The sequence below is a fragment of the Diorhabda carinulata genome, chromosome 10 (assembly GCF_026250575.1).
Source record: "Diorhabda carinulata isolate Delta chromosome 10, icDioCari1.1, whole genome shotgun sequence".
Taxonomy (NCBI): Eukaryota; Metazoa; Arthropoda; class Insecta; order Coleoptera; family Chrysomelidae; genus Diorhabda; species Diorhabda carinulata.
In genome coordinates, this window is record NC_079469.1 from 5,164,313 (window position 1) to 5,185,433 (window position 21,121).

Sequence of the window (21,121 nt, forward strand, 5' to 3'; positions counted from 1 at the left end):
AGAACAAATATCGTGAGATCCTGAAATTAAACATGAAATCATGGGATCTTACGATAAATCGTGAGATCTGGCATTTCTGACTGTAAACCTAACGCTTAAAATGATTGACAGTTGACTTTTTTTTGACTGTTGACATAAGATAAGAAGAGGTTGATTTTTGAAGTTTGATTTGTCAAATAAATTTTAGTAAATATTTTGAAAAAATGCAGATTTAAATTAATATTTTAACTTAGTGTAAGATTAAGTATAAAAAATATGGGTGCTCTACTAACTACAAGACAACACGATGGCGTGGAAGAAATCGACATTGCTTCAAATCATGCTTACAAGTATCCACCCAGATCTGGTATGCTATCATCTATGAAATTATCTCAACAATTCAATTATAAATATTTTCCAGGTAATTATTTTGGTAGTCATTTTATAATGGGTGGCGAACGATTTGATACACCTCAGCCCGAATCATATTTGTTTGGAGAAAATTCAGATCTTAATTTTTTAGGAAGTAGACCAACACCTGTAAGTAGAAAATTTTTATGTTCAAGGCTAACTTTAAATTATATTAAAATCACAGTTTAATAATTAATAAAGAACTATGCTTATTGAATTCAGTTTAGATGAGGGTGACTAAATAAATAATTATCAATAACAGCTTAAAAAACGTCTAGAACTCTCAATTAGGCATAACAAAAATCTAGTAAGTAATCACATTATTAAGTCGTTTCACATTGAAAATAAGTAGAAAACATTAACAAAAATATAATTTGAAAAAATATAGAGGGTTTTAAGAATGAGGGTGACTTTATAAATAATTATCAATAAAAATATAAAAAAACATTCAGAACTCTTAATTGGGTTTAACAGAAGACTAAATGACACGATTTGTATTGAGGAAAACATTAAAAAAATTGAATTTAAAACATTGGGTATTAAAAATGGCTTTAATAGAAGACTAAATGACCACATTATTGACTTGCTTTTAAAATGGGTGAAAAACATTAACAAAAAGACACAAATTGCGTTAAAATGGGTGGAAAAAGTTAATAAAAATGAAATTTAAAAAAAATAGAGGCAGTATTAGAAAACATGTTTAATAAAAACCTTTGTTTATTGAAATCAGTTAAGATGAGAGTGAGTTAATAAATAATTATCAACATCATAAATATGATAGATTTAGAAATAAAATTAAAATATGGGAATCACATAAAGATGTACCTTCCATATTAACCAAAAATTTACTTGTAGTTTTTTTTTTAAGTTTCCATATCCTCCTCCCCAACCAAATGAACCTACAAAAACATTAAAGTGTCTAGTGAACATAAGAAAGGAGTCATTAAGATTTGTAAGAACCAGTAGTGACTATAACAAAGTTAGTTTGGACAAAGGCGAATATAGAGATGTTGAATTAGGAACAAACACCTCATTTAATATTGAATTCACTTTTGATTGTGATGTCAGATGTGCTATAACAATCTATTATTTCTGTACTGAAGATTTCTCACCAAATGGTGTTACGTAAGTACCAAAAAGTACTATTGAATAGTTTTTTGCTTATTAAAAGACTGTATATGTAGGTATATACCAAAAGATCCTTCAATTACTTCAGAAACGTTCCATTATAGTAGAGGTTCCAATCAACAGTTCTGTCAGCCATCTCATGTGTTTAATCCTGCCGGGTACAGTGAAGATGAACTTTTGTATGATGTCGATAGGGAAATTATACCTTTAGCCATTCATTGCGTTACAGAAGAAGGACCAGGTATTATATAATCAATGGAATAAAGTATTTGCCAACTTGTTTGTGGACGTTATTGTTGTGGGATTGTGGCAATGAAACAAAAACTATTTATTTATGCCTCTCTTCTTCAATATTTGGTCTAAGTATAGATCTCAGTATTTTTCTCTCACTTATCTTCAGATCATGGCGTACGCAATAACTGGTCTTATTAATGTTTTATATATTTATATTTTTATATATTAACCATAATTTCAGCCTCTAATGATGAATACATAGTTATTCGAAATCCTGGAATATATATATTAAAATGAGCTCATCGTTTCATTGCAACAATTCCACAACAATTAAATTTAGCATCCTGTTAAATTTTTTATTATTTCTGTGTACAGAGGAAATGCGTCAAAGCCACACTACTATTGCTACTGTTGAAAAAATAACAGATGGGACATACCTTTTAAAGGCGCTGAAACAAAAATTATTTGTGGATGGATTGTGTTATCTCCTACAAGAAATTTATGGAATCGAAAATAAAAATAATGAAAAGGTAAGTGATGTGAATTCACTTTTAACATAACAAGTTGTATTAACATCATTTTAGGCCGGTGGTGATGACGATACGGAAGACAATGGTTCTGAATGTGTTATTTGTATGTGCGATGTTCGTGATACTTTAATTTTACCATGTCGTCATCTTTGTCTCTGTAATTCATGCGCTGATTCACTGAGATACCAAGCAAATAATTGTCCGATATGTAGAGCGCCTTTTAGAGCTTTACTACAAATAAGAGCACTGCAAAAATGTTCTTCTTCGAATTTAGCAGCAATTAGTCCACCTGATGTAAGTAATAATGTGTTTAATTAATATATTTTTTATTTTATTCTGTATTAAACTATTGACAATATTGTAATATATTTTGTATGCTCTTGCTTATCTCAAAAAAGTGGTAGTGTTAACAAAACATTTGTCGAAACTATAATATTTTAAATATATATAAATGAAAGCATTTATTTTCATAATTTTATGATAATGGAAATTTTGAAAAGGTTTAAAAGATAAAATTATTTTTTTCAGTTAAATACTTTTTTTTAAATTTGTATATTATGTATTAACTAAATTCTAGGGTAGTTGTGATAATATACCACCCGGATATGAAGCAGTTTCTCTCATTGAAGCCCTTAATGGGCCTTGTGCACCCCGACAACCTCCAGCAGTCGTTATGCCAGATCTGGTAGAAACCCCTGAAAATGAACATGCCATACAAGCTGCTCAAATTTTAAACAGGTAATTTCAGGTGATTTTCTATTTGCATCTAAAAAAAATTAATCCAAGTTTTTTTTGTAGACAATGTGAACGTGGTACGCCTACAAAAAAGAGAGGAGGAAGTTTGGATTCGCCTCCTAGTCCAGATTATAGCCGGGATGTTAATATGGTACCCACTAGACGCTTAGAAGAAGAAGACAGAAATAAAGATGGAAAGTTACCATTATTGGAAAGGGAAGTGGATAGGAGAAGGAAAAGAGATGATGTAAGAGTTGTTAATGAAAAAAATGACAAAGATGCTGTAAGTTTTTTGTGATTTTTTTTTAAATAAAAATGCGATGATGTATGTTTTATTTTTTAGAATTTGGACGAAGACAGTGAAACTGAAAAATTATCTCCTCTGTTGCAAAAAATTGACAGGTGTAATAAAAACGGTAATTCACCTTTAAATATGAAAGATGTCGTTGATCCTATCGACGATAATTATATTGATCAAGAGGAACATCACAATAATACAGAAAAAATTAAAAATTATGGTGAGTTTGAAGTGAAAAATTTCTGAAGATATTGAATTTTTTTTCTAGGCTGTAACTTGATTTATTTCACTTGAAAACGTTGTCTTTATACAGTATGAAACAAAACATTCTATTTGGAAACATACCATGATCTCCAGTAATAAAAATCAAGCTTTACAATTTTCTACTTACAATTGTGATGCTTTAACCAAAATTTCATCTGTCTTTTTCCATTTTCTCCAATCTTTCTTATGTCCACGCTCTGGAACACTATAAAACCCTCGATAATATTCGATAACTGTGTAATCATATAAGCGAAAACCAAGCAACCCTCATTACAATGTTTTCATTTTTTTAATGTAGGTGAAAGGGGTGACGAATCAGATTATTACACACCAGACGAACCGGCGCCTTCTTCCGTCCCAATATATGAGGGTAACAACAACAGTTCATTAGAGAGTACACCTCAACGCTTACCAGGTACTCCGATGTCGCATGCCAGTATGCGCAGTAGCGGTGATAGTTATACAAGCGGTTCTAGTACACGCCATTTATTAGCAATTGCCAGTACAGCGCTCATACAAGATAAAGCTGTTAATGTTTAAATATTTTTTTTATTAATGCTGTCCGTCCCTTTATAAAATTACGTCATATTTGTTCTGTAACTATGTTTTTATTTGTTGACAGTTACATTTGAGATTAGAATCTTTTAAATTTAAAAAAAATCGATGTTAGAAATGGCTGACAAAATCATTTTTTATCATCTTTAACCGCTTAGATTATACAAGATGGTATATTATGAACGTTTTGTATATTGTTTTCAAATAGAATCGACTTTTCTTATTATTATATATTGTAAAAAAATTATTATTTCAAATGTTATAAATATATCGATCGAGAAGAGAAGACTTTTTCAAGTCTTGATGAAGGGATAAAAAATTTTAATTGAACGATTATAAATTATGTTAAGATAAAGATATTGTGTACTTCTTCAGAGTTTTTGCTTTCCGTTTCCAGTATCTATGCTTGTACCAACCGATCTTTAAGTAGAATATTAGAATATTCTTTTCCATGCATCAGCACCTATTTTTGCCTATAAGATACCCTCCATAGCATGGACCGTCGAGTAGAGTTTTGGATTGAAATGACTAGAGAATTTAGAAATATTTGAAAACTATATTTAAATGAAACAGAGTTAAAATAATTTAAACTGTCAGTACTAGTAATAACTGACTATTAAAAAAAATAAAAATTTGTTATAAATAGAATTTGAAATTAATTTAAAAAAATTATTAGAAAAGTGGAAATTTTTAACTTTATATCTTTTTTAGTCAAAGCCATTTCTCGTAAGATGAATGAGTTAAAATGGTTAAAAACTGTTTGAATACTCATTTGTGATAAAATGGAAATATATCTATCATAGAATTATATGTATTTCAGGGTTTAAACGTGGAGTTTGGGTAGATATAAGTTCTATGTAATAAGAAAATCATTTGAGATTTATAATAAGTTCTACATTATTTTTAATACATATTTAAGAGAAATCCAGTAATTTGTGTAGAATTCTAGATAATGTAGGAGTTTTTAGATTCTTGTATGTTCTAAGAGATTGTTATGTACATTAGGACTCAAAGGATCTATCGTGCTCTTTTAGCTTATTTAAACACAAAACATTTATTAACCGTTAACAACGGACACAAGTACAAGTTGTCATAATAATTAAACAAAAAAACGTGATTTTTATATCAAAAATTTTGTAAAATAGAAATACTGCAAAACAGTGGAAAGATGATACCTGTTCCAATGAGGAGTGAAAAGTTTAGTCAATCCTACATTTTATATTGACATTTTACACAAATTTTTGGCTCGTTCTGTATTATAAGTATACATTTTATTGCAGTCTATAATTTCTGCCACTAGTCGTTATAAACTGTAGAATCTGAAATTATTTTAACTTCCTGTATATATTTGTATTGAATTATGACCGGATGTAATTGCTATTTAAATAAATATTGACCAAACTTTAATTCAATTTTACTTTAACGTCCTATATCTCAAAATAGCTGCTTTAAAAAAAAGAGACAAAAACTTGGTTCTATAAATATAATTTAAAAATATCGTACAAAAATTAATTTGCTACTTTATCATATAAATGTTACAGACAAAGTACAGAAATTCAAATTTATATACAGTTAACCCAAATACATATAAGAAAAAATAAAATTATGGGTTTTTTTAAACCGACAATTATTTATAGCTCTAATCGTCAAATACATTGAGAAGAATTAGATATGAGTTTTAATAGAACTATCGAACATTTGCTGTATTTTTGATAATTTGAATCTACTTCACCCGCTTCTGTTGCCTTTGTCTATAAATATCATTCATAGGTGGTAACGGTGTATCTTCATCATCCGATCCATCTAAACCTAACCCCAATCTCTTCCGTTTTTTGAGTCCGATACCGCCGCCTTCTTCTACTATCCAATGCACAGATTTTGCTAGATCGAATAAACGAACATCTCCGCCACTTTCTGCTGGAGTTGGAACTGAAAGAAATAAACCAACATATTATAGGTTTGCTAACTTGAAGCTCCTGAAAAACAAACTAATAACAAAAAGAACGAAGATAAAAAACTACAGGACTCAAGACCAGTAAGTATGGGGTGATGAGACAAAAAAAGTGATAGTGAATTATTATAGTGTTTAAATAAATCAAATAGTAAGAGACAGTGTTTATTAATTAACCCTACGAATCCAAATCGTAAAAAAAAAAGAAAAACATCACAATATATTATAGTAAATTTAATATAAAATATAGAATTGTTTTTGTACTTACAATTTTCTGGTAAATATATCCTATTGAAAATATCCATTAGTATATCTATGTGGACGAATGGACCTCTAAAACAATTTGGTGGTGGCAACAGTGTACATAAATGAGCCGCCGCTGGAGGTTGAGGAAAAGCCCCACCTAAAAATAAACTAAATAAAATAATCTAGTCTCTAATTAAATGAAACACTGTCCATTACAAGTGTCACTTGCCGTTAAGGTTAATGAAAACAAATATTATAAAGTGGAAGTTTAAGTAGGAATTCCTGGAACTATTGGTGCTATTCATCACTATTTACCTTCAGTCTCTGTAGATGATGACTTGGCTATCGAAACTTGCGTCAGGCAGTGCAATTGTGAGTGTCGATAAATTTATTTTCATAATTTGAGTACAAATCTGAACTGTTATTATTTTGAATAAAATGGTTATTGAATGGTGAAACAGTGCTTTGTAATATGATATAGAGAATGTTCTGGAATACAACTTACCCGGTATGGGATGTTCTCCAGGTAAAGGATTCGATTTAGGTTTATAAGGAATCATTTGGGAAAAATCTGGAACCGGTAGAGGTGTATCTGGTTCAAATTCAATAATGGATTGCAATATATGATTTTTACTAGCAGCTCCTGTAATATTAATTACCTCTGTGTATCTGTAAAAAAAACATTAGATAAAAAATACTTTTGAAACAAGTTTTCTTTTTTGTTATTTACCCGATACTTTTTAATTCTTGTGGCGAACAAGGAAACAAATCTAAAAATCTATATCTGTCCACTAACTGAGCTGTTTCTTTGCCTTCAAATTCTTTTATTTTAGATAAAACTTCGGATCTTCGTTTTTCGACTTTCACTATGGACTGTAAATCACCGATGTTACTTTCGAATTCTAAAAATCGGTTCCAGATATCACTAAAAATAAAAATTATTACTAGAAATAATAATAAACAGTTGTGTATGTGCTTACACGGATTTTTCTGGTTCTAAACTACCTGAAGACAAAACTCTTTCAAATAAGACTCTAGTGTTGTTATCCTCATTCAAATGGGAAAGGTAATCTATATAACAAGTAATATATTCGGGGATGGCGCCGAATTTTTTCAAACCCAATTCAAATATTCTGAAAGCTATATTCTTATCTTTGCTGCAATAGTATTCCATCAGAGCAGCGCAAACGAATAGGTGATATTTGGAACGAGGATCTTCTCGAGCTTTTTTGAAAACTGCTCTAGCTGATTTGATGCCTTCCGCACGTCGAGCGAACTTCATGTATTGGATATAAGCCTAAAAACAATTATAATTAATTTGTGTTTATTTGAATTTAATTTTTCATGCACAATCAAATGATACATTTTCAAAGGCTACACTAAAAAAAAATATATAGCTTACCAGTGTCGGATCTATATCGGTGATTTCTAAATATTTATTATAAATTTGATGTACTTTCTCATATTTCAATCTACCTTCTTCGTAATCTGCATAAGCAAAATACAAAAGCATATTTTTATTCAATAGAGTGCTGGTGGCTCTTTCAAACATATTTGCTGCTTCTTCGCTGAACAATTTAGAAGCATTCACATCCTAAAAACATATTATTTATATGTATTTTTTTTATTACTATATAATTTTGAACTTACCCCCTTTTCTGCGAGTATTTTGCAACTGTATTCCAAAAATTGCGCGGCTTGATACCAAATATCAGGATGATGACCTAGGCAGAGCAAACATTGTTCGAGGGCAAATACTACCCTTTTCGTTAACAATGCTGTATCTTCTGTTCTAAGAGGGTTACTTTTTTCCCAAGCTATGTATTTTTGCCATAATTCAACCTGATACCATAATTAAGAAAAAAATTATTTTAGTTGATTTTGAGAGGAAAAAGTATCATTTGAAAATAATGATCCGAATAAATCAAAATTAGTAATACAAGCAATTCCAAAAGTTGAACAAAAATACAAAATGAAGAAAATCTGTTGGTGACCTAGCTCCTACAATTTCTACTCCACCAATGGTTCTACAAAGTGAGTTATATATTCATGAGCATTCCCAAGAAAAAGAAATCGATCACTACAATTTAGTTTATCCCTAAGAAGTAGCTATGAATATTGGAAACCACAAATGTTGATAGAGAACAAATTATTGAGATAAGAATAAAAAATATTATAGATTCAGTTTTAAAAAGGCTACTAATTAAATAGTTATTTGATTTTTGAAAATCTAAACTAACCTGTTTCCTTTCTTCCGGTGTTCCTCCAGGTGGAATACTTGGTGCATTTCTATTGATACCCCTAATCTGTACTTCCAATTCTTTGGCCACGCGCCTAGCGTTCATATAATCTCTACTTCTTTCAATACTCATCTTTTCAGCGATAATAGCATTTATATTCTACAGAAATACATATTTTTGACATAATCTTGAAGCAAGTTAGTAAATATACAAAAAATATAATGATTGTATATAACTTACTTAGCATATACAAGTAAGCTAAAGCAAGAGTTGTGATAAATAATGAAATCCCTGAATTCTCAACCAGCATAGTAATAAAGCAAAGAGTCTCAATATCTTCGAAGATCTTCTCAGCTACATTGGAAGTAATATTCAGTAAATTATTATTGGACAACAAAGGTCTGAGATTAGATTGAGAATACCTTAGCTATCCTGTACAAAAAACTAGTAAATAGACAAGACATCCTAATAAATATTACTACACTGAAAATTGTTGAAGAACACATATACCTGAGCCTACTAATACACCAGCTACTACCAGAAATTAATTAAAGAATAAAATTAGCATGGAGTGTATATGGAAGAAACTTAATAATATTGGATACTCAAAACCGAAATGATTAAGAAACACAAAGATCAATGGAAAGCAATATGCTAGGTATAACAAAAAGTGATTGTAAGAGTTATGATAAAAGACCCAGGTAATAGATGTCATCCACAGAATCAAATACCTCAAATGGCAATGGATAGGACACTTGGCAAGAAATACTGATAATAGATGGATCATAAAAATTACAATATGGTACCCACAAGACATCAAAAGACGTTACTTAAGATGGGACCATGAAATAAAGAACCTTACGGAAACAACTTAGACCCGATTAACCAACGATTGAAACGGCTTCTAACCTCCTATAATCCACTACAATTCCTGCTCTGCAGAAGAATTTTTTCTTACATCGGGGCCAATTCATGAAATCTCTAGATAAATATGTCCCTATCCCCCACCAAAATAAATCAACGAGTCTCCCTCTGACTGTGTAGACCCACAATGATTTATAATATACATTTGATCACTAGAGTTTATGAGTACGGTTTTTAGGTGTTTAGAAAATGGAGGCTTTTGGATATATCTAGTATTTTCAGTTTCTATTGGTAAGAAAAGCTTCTGGACCTCCGGAATATATAATTATTTTAACAAATTAGCAAAATGTAGAAGTATTCCTACTGCTTAAAACTGGGCAATTATGTTATATTTTTTGCTATTGACTCAAAGATGTACAAAAAATACATATTTTTCATTGTAGTGCAATAGATAAATTAGTTGGGCGTTTAAAAATATATTTCAAAATGTACCTGTTCAAAAGATATATAATCTTTCCAAAAAGTCTCCATGCCTGTCATAGGAGTTATAATTCCTCTCTGATACACTTTTCTGATGGCTGATATTTTCTGATTTTCAGCGTAGGAACCTACAGCTTCAACTCCTTTTAAAAAATTAACGTAATCGTTCCAAATTGGATATGAATGTATATCCATTCCTATCCTATCGAGGGCAAAATCGTAAGCTTGAGCCATTTTTTCCCTAAAATTAATAATCGTCAAATATATAACACCGAATTAAAAGAATCTATTACATTTCCATATGTAAAGCATTGTACTACCAAATTTTGTAGTCTAATTTTCAATTTTAAAGGCTCTTTTTATAAATATATAAAATGCTAATATTATTAGCAAATTCATATTATACTTACTTGTAGGTTGGTAGAGAAGCTTTCGTTTCTTTAACATAATTGAGATACAATTTCCACAACTCGATATTTAGGATCTTCATCAAGCACCTTTGAAAAAGCTGTCAAAATATATTCAATACAATCCCAAATAAAAAGAAAACTATTAACTCGTTTTTTGTAAGAAATTCGTATCAAGTGAAAATTACTATAATCAAATTAAAGTGAATAAGAAATATATCTCTTCGTGGAAGCATAAAATTGAATCTCATTAATCTTGGAAGTATTTGTCTTTATTTATATACATACTGGGATCTCCAAAAACTATATATTCAGAACCGTAGTCAGATACTGTCGAATTTCATACTAAAGGGCTATCCAATGACTGCAAAAATGGTAATTACACTACAGAGCTCATTTTAAGTTCTGAGCCCCTTAGATTTGCTAATAAATGAGACCAATTTAATGATTGTATTTTAAAGAAGTGCAGTGCAGGTGAAAGGAACATATATTCTTTAAGTCATTTATTTTTTTATAAGTTAAATTATATCAGTTAAAAAAATTTTGAATGGATCTGGGTCTAATTAAAACCCTCCATACCAGCTCTAAGTATCTATTTGATGAACCTATGCTATTATATAATATTCCAAAGGAAAGACGACTTATGTTGTTGATCTGTTGAAATTTCATTGATAGAAAAAAATTTGAGATCCACTGTTTAGCTTGACGCAAGTTAAAAGATTTATTATATGCACATAATATAAGTTGATGGGAGCATATATCACAAATAGAGTCATTGGAAATATTAATAATAAAAAAATAACACTATACAATCAACCTAGAGAATTTTGAGCACTTCATTGGTATAAATACAACTAAGTTGGAATTTTTGGAACGTTGGTGATATTCATACTGAAAACTACTCCACACTCACAACTACACTGTTTGACGCGCATTTCAATAACCACGTTATCCTCTTCAGAGACTGAGAAAATAATTCCAGAGGGTATTCTCACATTTATTCCTCAACTAATAAACTATTGAGTGAGTTGTAAGGAAAAGGCCCTTTGTCCCTATTTAAGCTGTTGTGTAATATTATGGACAAAGGTCCTATTCCTTATAGTCCACTCTGTTGGAATTATTTTTCGTGGGAGAAGGTTCATTGTTGCGAATATAGGTAAGCAATAAGTTATAGTTTACCTCCAGTCTCTGATGACAATGACTTGTTCATCAAAACATACGTGTAATTGTTAAGTGTTAGTGTAGTGGCAGCAAAACAGTGTTTTCGATATAAATACAAAAAAACATTTCCACATTTATGAAATAATCAATAAATTTTGAGATTTAGTTTTACTTTTGTATTTCCTCAATTGAAGATAGTAATTTCCATCAATTTATAAATATTTGATTTGTGATGGATAAAAAAATCCATAGAATTGTTTTTTTTGCTCAAATACAAGTTAATAATTATAAATAAACATTGGATAAAGACCACAGAACATATTACACCACATTAAAACAACATAATATTAGAAATTCTTTATTGTATAGCATAACCTTATTCAATAGGGATTAAGGAATAAATAAAAAACACCATATTCATATGGTCTTTAGCAAATGTTCCACATTTTTCTTGTTTGATAAAAAAACAAAGGAAATAAATCAGAAAGAAAATTTTCATTGTATCTTTGATATATAAACAATTTTTTTAATGCCTCATTTACTTATTTGAATTTATAGAGAACAAAAAATAATTAAAACAGAATAAATATAAGTGTCTATTTATATAATAAACTCGATAAAACGCTTTTATTATTTCTTACTATTTATTTGAAATAGACAAAATGAAAATATGCCTCCTGATTTCTGAACACAGCAAGAGTTTAGAAAAAAGAAATATTTTTTCAGGGTTAGCTTTATTTAGATGATTTTTAAAAAAACATAATATATTTCAAGTAAATGTATCCATACCTTCTCCACCCTTTCGAAATTTCTGGCTTTCATCTGAAAGAAGAAACGATTCAAATCATCAGAATAATTGCTTGTTGTATATAGAATATGTTACCTCATGTTCAATGTAGATTCTCCAATATCTCGATGCACTAGGAAAAATTCCTATTACATGTTCGTACAATGATCTAACTTCTGAAATGTGTTTCGACTGGGCTTCTCTGAGAAGTATAGACCAAGCTTCAAGATCGTGAGGATTCCTTTCTACTTGTTTTTGAGTCCTGTGTAATTTTTCATTACCCCAATCCTATATAACATAGTTATTTCTTTTTAAATATCTAATGAAAAGTATGGAAAAAAATGTTACTTACGATATGAAAACGTTCGTCTGTTGCTGTCATAATGAAATTACTATTATTATTAAAACAATTTAGTAATTAACCGATACTTATAAATTAATACGATATCGAGCTGATAAGTACAAACACAAATTGTTCAATTTTTTTCGTAAAATGTTGAATGTCATATGTCATAATTAAAGGAAAAAAATCATATTTTTGTGGTATATTTATGTTCTATGCTAAAGTGCGCTCTTGACAAATTGACAATTATATCTAGTTCAGTGATCTTTATTTATAAATATATTTTGGAAATTGTAAAATGTAAATAAATCCAATAATGAACAATAAAATTTGTAATTTAGTTATTAAAATTTGATACTCCAATATAAAATCGTAGTTTTATGGTATCTTTATGTTCTATGTTAAAATGACAATTATTGTCAATTCAGTCAGTTATCATAATTTATATATATTTTGACAATTGCAATGTTAAGGAATATAGATAATTAATAATAAAATTTGTATTTCAATTTTTAAAGTGTGGTGTTTCAATTTTTCAGTAAAATATTAAATGTCATGTCATACTTAAAGGAAAACTCCTAGCCTTATGATTTGTCATAGTGAGTTTTTGACAAACTAACAATTATTGCTAGTTCAGTGATCTTCGTGATTCATATATAAGTACATTTTGACAATTGTAATGTAAATAAATCCAATAATGAACAATAAAATTTGTCTTTTAGTTTTTAAAAGTTTAATTTTACTTCAGTTTATTATAAAAGGTAATGACATAAAGTATATATGTTTTAAAAACTAATTTTCACTTAATACTTTGATTTCTTAATCATTACCAGGTTATGGCATTAGAACTAAGGATAAAATGTATGAAAAAATTTCAAGTACAAGTGCATGTTATAGAAGACTAAATGGTACACATCAAGTGGGATGTACTTGTAAGTAAATTATATAAATTAATCATAAAAAGTACATTATACACTTTATTTTAGCAAAAAGAGGTGGTTCTATAGGTGTAATCCACTTCTGTGATAACCTAAAAGATTTAGAAAACATAATTTCTGAAGGCACTTCACCCCCTTACATTCCAATTTTGCCTACTAGATTATTTCATCCTAAAATCCTACAATTCATGATTGACAGTGAGAAAGTGAATGGAGTGATTCTTCATTCAGATAATGATACATTAAACAACTTTACTCATGACAATCAATGCCCTAATCCACAATCTAGTTTAAAAGGTACTTGTAGTAAGGATTCAATTTGGAACCCTTGGGGAACCGGTATGCTTTATTTAGACATACCTTTTCCTATATTTTACGTTGAAAATAGTGAAAATATACAGAGTATTAAAGATTGCTTCAATAAATTCAATAATTACTCGTACAGTGAGCAAATTTATAGACCATTATGTTCTTTGGAATTGAGGTCTTTTATGTATGCCACTACTAATACTCCTACATGTATAAGGTAAAGAATAAGAAAATAAATAATGTTGTGTTATAAAAGTATATTTTAGGAGATCTGATCTTCTTACTTCTTTAAATCCAACAAAATTTTGTGATCCATTAGGGGATAACAATATATGGGCCAGCTTGCACCCTTTAGTTGAAACAATTAATAAAAATGAAACTAGAGCTGTAATAGATCAAACTTATATTGTTGTCGCCGCCAAATTAGATACAACGTCGTTTTTTGAAAAAACAGTTGGTGCAAACAGCCCTATAAGTGGTATTGTGACTTTACTAAGCTTAGCTAAGTTTCTAAATGATACTGTTACTTTAGAAGACGTACAGAAAGGTAAATGTGGCAGTTCTCTCATTATTATTAAAAAATGATTATACTACTCTGTTTTAGCAAAGAAAAATGTTTTATTTTTCCTTTTCAATGGGGAATCTTATGATTATATAGGTTCTCAAAGAATGTTATATGATATGATCCATGGAAATTTTCCTGTTGATGATGTTGAAGGTTCCGATTTTCTTCCTCCTATTAGTCCGATGAATATCAATCTTTATATAGAACTTTCTCAATTGGGTAATTCAAATGGAACACTTTACATTCATCATTTAAATGAAGAACAAGCAGTAAGTGTGGCATTTATAAAAATTAAAATCTAATTTATACTATGACAAAAACAATTAAAATTAAGAGAGAATCCAAAAAATTGATTTATTTATTAACAGAAGTTGAGATTTACAACTGACTCTTTATTTCTTCATACCCCATGTTGCTTTTATGACGAATCTAAGAAACTAGAATGTTCTTATTAAACACTTCAGGGCATTCAGTAACTCCTAACCTAACCTCCAACTGCATTACCAATAAAAATCAACTAACCATGATTTCATAATACATAGGGTGAATTTTCATAAGTAGAAATTATGTTTTTGTGTTCTAATTAGTTTTGATTATTCTACATGAATGAATACTTCTGTCAGATATTGTCGATTAACATTCATTGAAGCCAATTGAGGAATTCAATTCGCTTAATTTTTATTTTAGTGGTTTCCATTGTGCTTGCTTTTTTATAATTATAGATGATTTGAAACTTCTAGCTTAGCAATTTGTTGAAAGATTTCTGATTCTTTATTGTGTATTAGGAACTATTTTATTTATTGATGAGCATATAAGCTTACAAATATGAAAAAGCTGCCAATAAGCAATCACAAGTTTAAAATGAACTTATCAACTTTAGTTTTTGGAGTAAATGAATATATTTCTTGATACATTTTCAGTATTTTAGTTTTATTAGCTCGCTTATTAATAACAGGTTGAAAATATTAAGGTTCATACTCATATTTTACATGTAGATGAAGTCAATTAATTGGGCCCCTTTTCTTTCATTCTCAAAATATACCCAGCAAGTTTTATCTTCTTTTTAGTACTTAAATGTGATTAAATCATCTGTGGTAAATTCAGTGGGCTTCATGGTACCATCCCACTAAATTCAACACAAAAAATGAAAATTAAACACATAAAATCCTTTTTTTTAATAATAGGGTATGCAGTGATGTCAAAAACGTGATCTAGAAATTTTTTTAAGATTATCTATTTGTGACGTCCTAGTTTGGATACTATTAATTTCCTTCTATTTCTTTACTGAAATCAGTAAAGACTGACCTTCAGATACGAAATAATCAATTTTTATAGTAAAAAAGTTGATCTAAATGTAATGTATTTGTTTAAGAAAGTATTGTCACATGTAAATTATCGATTAAATAAAAAAATAAACATATGAAACCCTTTTTTCAATAATAGGGCACACAGTGACATCAAGAACGTTTTTAACATTATTTAAGCACTCCTAAGTTGATTACTAATCAATATCCTTACATCTTCCTACTAAAATCATAGACTGGCAACTTCAGATTTGGAATAATCAATTCTCATAGTGTGTTTGATTAAAAAAGTATTTTATGTGAATTATTGGTTGAATGTTAGATTAGTTATTTTATTGAGGACATTAGCATAAGTATATTTAAAAATTTTTTAGATAACCAACTTTATCGAAATACTCAGAGATTATACTACGGAAGAGATACAACTTGAAACTGTACCTAGAAGTTTACCACCATCGTCTTTGCACACATTCAAAAAAGATTTCCCCAATTTTCCAGGTTTAGTAATAGCTGATCATAAAACTGCATATTCAAATAATTTTTACAATTCAATTTATGATGATTCAAATAACATTCGTTTTAAGTATTATAATGTGTCTAAAGAAGAAGAAAGTCTCATTCCTAAAGACAGTATACAATATTTTATAACAAATGTTACAGAAATATTGGGTAAAAGTATTTTTACTGCCATTACGGAAAGAAATTATACTGGGGATTATAAGTTTGATGTTGTATTGGTAAATGAATTGTTATTTTGTTATTTGGAAGATTCTAGTTGTAAGGTGCATCAAGCTATCCACAATAATACGGTAAGCAAATATTTTATCATTATCAAGAAATTAATTTAATAGAAAATAAACTTCAAACAGCCTGTATCTCAAAAATTTTTCAAAATGAGGTAGACGCAGCCGAATTTGGCATTTAATATTTCTTTTTATGGAAGTATATGATTAAAAAAAACTCTTCGAATGTTTATTTTTGGTGTAAAAATAAATAAAAACATGAGGTCTATAGCTCAACTCCAAGGGGTTGCTTTTTTATTTTAGTTTCCCAATTGACTAGGAAATTGTTTTGTATTAACATTGACTTTACACATAATTTCCACAATATTATATAGTTAGTTTTCTCAACTGACATAATGTATATTAATTCAAAATTATAAAAAACACATGTTCGATTTTTTTGTTGAATAATTTATATAAACTAAAAAAAATAAAATTATAACCTACGGTTACTTCATGCTTTATGTCGATTTGATTAGATCAAATAGAGTGTAAGAGTAAGAAAACAAATTTTAGATCAGCTTAGTTATTATGTTAGTCACTTTCGGTGATTGGTTTGTAATGTTTATTCTATCTTCTTATGAAATTAAGAATTAGATACTTAGCCAAAATTTTTGATGACTTCAACTGAATTTTGTACAGGAATTAAAAAACTGCACAAGTCTATTCTTGCAGACATTTTGGTGTACCAGAGCAGGAATGCTTTTGCAGGTGAACTTCTAGTGAAACTTTAAGTGTATGGTTACCATAATGAAGAAAATCTCATTCCTGAAGACAATAGACAATATTTTATTACAAATGTTTAGTGCAGATATTGCACATAATAACTCCTTTTTCTCAGTAGCTTTGCCGAATATGTTTTAATTTGAATTTGAATGTAGTATTAGAAAAATATGTGCACATTGTATATCATATTTCACCTTTTGCTGATCTTCATTTTGCTTCTATACTTGATTTCAGAAATGGCCAAAGAAACCGTTAAATCTATACGTAGGTGTAGAACGAGGTGAAAATATTGCGACAACTGTGGCTGCTTTAACGTTAGGATGGTTTACTGGAAAATACGCAGGACCAGGGAATATTAATTGTACAAAGAAACCTAAAAATTCTGTAAGGAAATTTTATACTAATTATTTATGTTATTTGAATAAATGAAATTTTAGGCGTTCAGTTATTACAATATGTCGACTAGCATATATGATTTGAATGTCACAAATTGTTATAAAATAACTATGAATACAACAAAAGCAGTGAGTCCTGCTTTCAATATTTCAGGTATGTAGGTTTCCTATTTTTACAAATTGTTTCACTAAAAAGATTTTTTTACTGAATATTGAATTGATTACTTTGTTTTATTAAAAAATATATTACATCATCAAACATTATTACTATTGGTCTAATCAATTAAAATTTACAATGCTGACATGTGCTTTTTAGAGAAAAAAAAATTCAATGCCATAAATTGCTTCACATTAAAAGGAAAATCAGGGCCCAGGCTGGATTTTCAACAATTACTGTCCTTATTTAGGCTAAAAGTGTACCTGGCATTTTCTGCAAAAAAAACAACAACAGTTTCTGTTATCTTCTATCCCGTATCTTTTGTTTTATTTCCTGCCATGTTATTTCTCGATAATTTTCTCCTGCCATCTCAATTTCTTCTGTATCGGTCTTCCTTTTTTCCTTCCTTCCTTCTCATAACATGGTCAAATCATCTCAATTGACCTTCTTCCATTTCGTTCTGAATTAATTCTACACCTTCTCTTATAATGTTATTCCTTATTTTGTTGTATCTTGATTTATCCTCTGTTTTTCTTATATATATATGTTTATAATTGTTTTAATTTTATCTTTTTGATAGAAACTGTCTCAACTGCGTTGAATAGTCTTCTGTCCAGTTCTTTCGTTCATCTCCTGTTCCAATCTTCCATCTTGTGTTAGTATTACGCGAAGATATTTAAAGCTTTTGACCTGCTTTGCATTTTATTTTGTTCTTCTCCTTTTAGCGTATTATTTGTCTTACATTTTGTATTCCTCATTATATATTTTTAAGTTTGAGTTAAGGGTTTTCTAATCTTCTGCTATTATTACCATTCATCGGCGTATAGTATCTTCAATATTTCAATGGCCTCCATTTTCCAGTGTCCGACTTTATACTGTCCAATTTGTCTTTCTATTTCTTCACCAAACACAATGGTAAATAATAATGAGTCTTATTCTACATACTTATTTAACTCTTTTTGTTGTTTTGAACCTTTTATCTAACTCTGTCATGATTTTCCATCGGTTTATATAAAGCTGTTACTCAATTCAGTAGTTTCTTTTTCTATACCCTCTGTATTGTAGGATTTTCCATATGTCGACTATGTCAAATACTTTTTCAAGATCTACAAAACACATGTGTATCTTTCAATCTTCCTTTATTGCTTTTTCAGCTAATTACGAAGTTTGCATCTGTTGTTCCTCTGTTTGTTCTAAATCCTTGTTGAGTGAGTCTTCTATAATTCTTCATAGACCGTTTCTTATATATCTTGCTGACTCTACTTACTGATGTGATTCCTTTTTACAGTTTCTTGTGTATTGGTGTAATTATATCTATTTGCCATTCTTTTGGCTCTTCTTTTGTGTCATTTATTTTATTCAGTATGATTTTTAATTTCTCTTTCTGCCGGTTTTATCATGTCTCTCGTTATTTGGTCTATATTCATGGTGTTTTCTCTAGTGTCAGTTTCTATATTGCTGGTTGTATTTCTTTTGAACTTATTTGTTGTTTGGGTTTCTGTTAATCCTACTTTGTCCTGCAGTCTTTTTGTTTATTGTCATCATTTATATCCTTCCCTTCTAAAAGATCTCTAATCTCCATCTTTCCATGATATCATCTTCGTTTGTTATTATATATCCTTTTGATTCTTGCTAACTGTTATTAATAATGTGATTGGGGGTACTCGGTCACTTGCATATGGACTAAGTGTACATTTGACTTGGAAAATACAAAAGATCAAAATTTACAATCATTACATGGCACTCTAATTTGTTTCCACATGGAAAATATTTTTTTGCAAAATGTGACAATTTTTTTTAAATGATTTGTAACTAAAATTTCACATTTAGGCGTGTGAAAACGTAATTGTAGTTATTTTTATAAAAATGATGAATTTTTGTATACTTAAATTAGATTTTCTCAAAATTTTTGGTTTGCTAGATTACAACTGGTCTTCTGGTATGTACAGTACATGGTCAGAATCTACCTGGACGGATATAAGTGCAAGAATGTTTCTTAAACCTTCACCCAGTCAAGAATATTTGAACATAGCGTTAGGATGCATGAGTTTGTTATTTTCTTTCGGGATAATGTATTTAGTAAAAATGAGGTCTCACATTATTTTTCAATCTATGGCTGTAAGCGAAGCACCAACTGACTGTTGATACCTTATTTAATTCATAATGTGAGATTATTTGATTAAATTATGTCGCATGTTTTATATTTTCACTAAATTGTGATATATTTTTAAATTGAATTAATTTTAGGGTGAAAAACAATTGTCCATTTCTTTTATGTGTAAATTTTGAAATAAAATGTACTAATTTGTTTTAATTATTTTTATTCGACCCTTTCCTTTTCATTGTCCAAAATACCCTAAAAAGCTTAAATCAGAAAGAGGCCAAATCTCAAAAGACAGGCCAAAACTAAAAAAATCAAGTTATTGACACTAAACTCATCACTCAGGGTTTTTTGGAGTCGCTGATTACGAATTGATGTGAAATTTACAAAAATGTACCCCCTTCACCTATTAATAACCACCCCCTTGCATCAAATAGCCCATACTTCACGAAGCAATGAAGTCGCATAACTTTCAAAGTTTTCAGGGTCACTAACTACGAATTTGATGTCAAATTTATATAAAACTCACAAAAAAATGTGAACAAAACTTTAATTAACAAACTTTAGTATACATATATAATTAAAACAAAAAAATTTCGACGACGAACCTATCGGAAGGCTTATGTTCTTAACAGTCTTCAACCCCTCACAATTATACTATAAATATCCATCAATAATGAAAACTCAACATAAAAACTAAATAGATGAAGAAATAAGGAGAAAAGAAACCAATAAGGAATTTATAAGCCTGAGTATAAATAAAAAATTATGCAAAATGAACTCACTAAATTTATGCGAAATAATTTGAAATAAAATTGTCATTTATTTTGCCAGAAATAATATTATCACTAATATTCCAATTAAACTATTGGTATAACAACGGAACTTACCACTTTTAACAAATTACAATTTCAACTGACAATCTTTAACATAACCTCCAAAACTACTTTTCATTATTTTTTGGCCTCCACCTTGATAGTATTTAGGCACATTTGGTTTCCGTTTTGTATTTACAGTCACAAATTTTCACTAAATCACAATTCCATAATCGAATAAATTTCTATTTTTGATTTGAATTGTGTGCGTATCGAATAATCATGACGAATTTTCATTTTTTACGTTTTCAAACACTTTACGCCGATATGAATACTTCATTACAGATAACGTAACCTGAAACATCGGCCATATTGTAAACAAACGATTTTTCCATTGAAACGAATAAATGAAAATA

General features: G+C 29.2%; 3 protein-coding genes across 4 annotated transcripts; 2 read left to right on the forward strand and 1 right to left on the reverse strand.

Annotated features, from left to right (window-relative positions):
• Positions 1 to 113: 113 nt before the first annotated feature.
• Positions 114 to 5,541, forward strand: LOC130898657 (probable E3 ubiquitin-protein ligase MGRN1). 2 transcript variants are annotated; one of them, XM_057808098.1, is made up of 10 exons: positions 114 to 346; positions 401 to 519; positions 1,259 to 1,515; positions 1,575 to 1,759; positions 2,128 to 2,282; positions 2,337 to 2,576; positions 2,860 to 3,020; positions 3,081 to 3,300; positions 3,361 to 3,535; positions 3,878 to 5,541. In XM_057808098.1, the coding sequence occupies exons 1-10, from the start codon at positions 256 to 258 to the stop codon at positions 4,117 to 4,119; spliced, it is 1,845 nt and encodes a 614-aa protein (XP_057664081.1). In that variant the 5' UTR covers positions 114 to 255; the 3' UTR covers positions 4,120 to 5,541. The 2 variants fall into 2 exon arrangements, with proteins under 2 accessions (XP_057664081.1, XP_057664079.1); XM_057808096.1 differs by having other exon boundaries at positions 137 to 519.
• LOC130898656 (protein suppressor of forked) lies at positions 4,677 to 12,777 on the reverse strand. The gene is made up of 13 exons (XM_057808095.1): positions 12,623 to 12,777; positions 12,367 to 12,558; positions 12,273 to 12,305; positions 10,326 to 10,423; positions 9,928 to 10,156; positions 8,572 to 8,730; positions 7,982 to 8,173; positions 7,734 to 7,925; positions 7,312 to 7,628; positions 7,062 to 7,256; positions 6,837 to 7,000; positions 6,354 to 6,488; positions 4,677 to 6,063 (listed from the first exon to the last, which is right to left on the reverse strand). The coding sequence occupies exons 1-13, from the start codon at positions 12,650 to 12,652 to the stop codon at positions 5,858 to 5,860; spliced, it is 2,142 nt and encodes a 713-aa protein (XP_057664078.1). The 5' UTR covers positions 12,653 to 12,777; the 3' UTR covers positions 4,677 to 5,857.
• A 251-nt stretch (positions 12,778 to 13,028) lies between these two features.
• Positions 13,029 to 20,099, forward strand: LOC130898378 (nicastrin). The gene is made up of 9 exons (XM_057807629.1): positions 13,029 to 13,374; positions 13,447 to 13,545; positions 13,600 to 14,077; positions 14,127 to 14,407; positions 14,465 to 14,694; positions 16,104 to 16,538; positions 17,472 to 17,621; positions 17,675 to 17,786; positions 19,711 to 20,099. The coding sequence occupies exons 1-9, from the start codon at positions 13,311 to 13,313 to the stop codon at positions 19,932 to 19,934; spliced, it is 2,073 nt and encodes a 690-aa protein (XP_057663612.1). The 5' UTR covers positions 13,029 to 13,310; the 3' UTR covers positions 19,935 to 20,099.
• Positions 20,100 to 21,121: the final 1,022 nt, after the last annotated feature.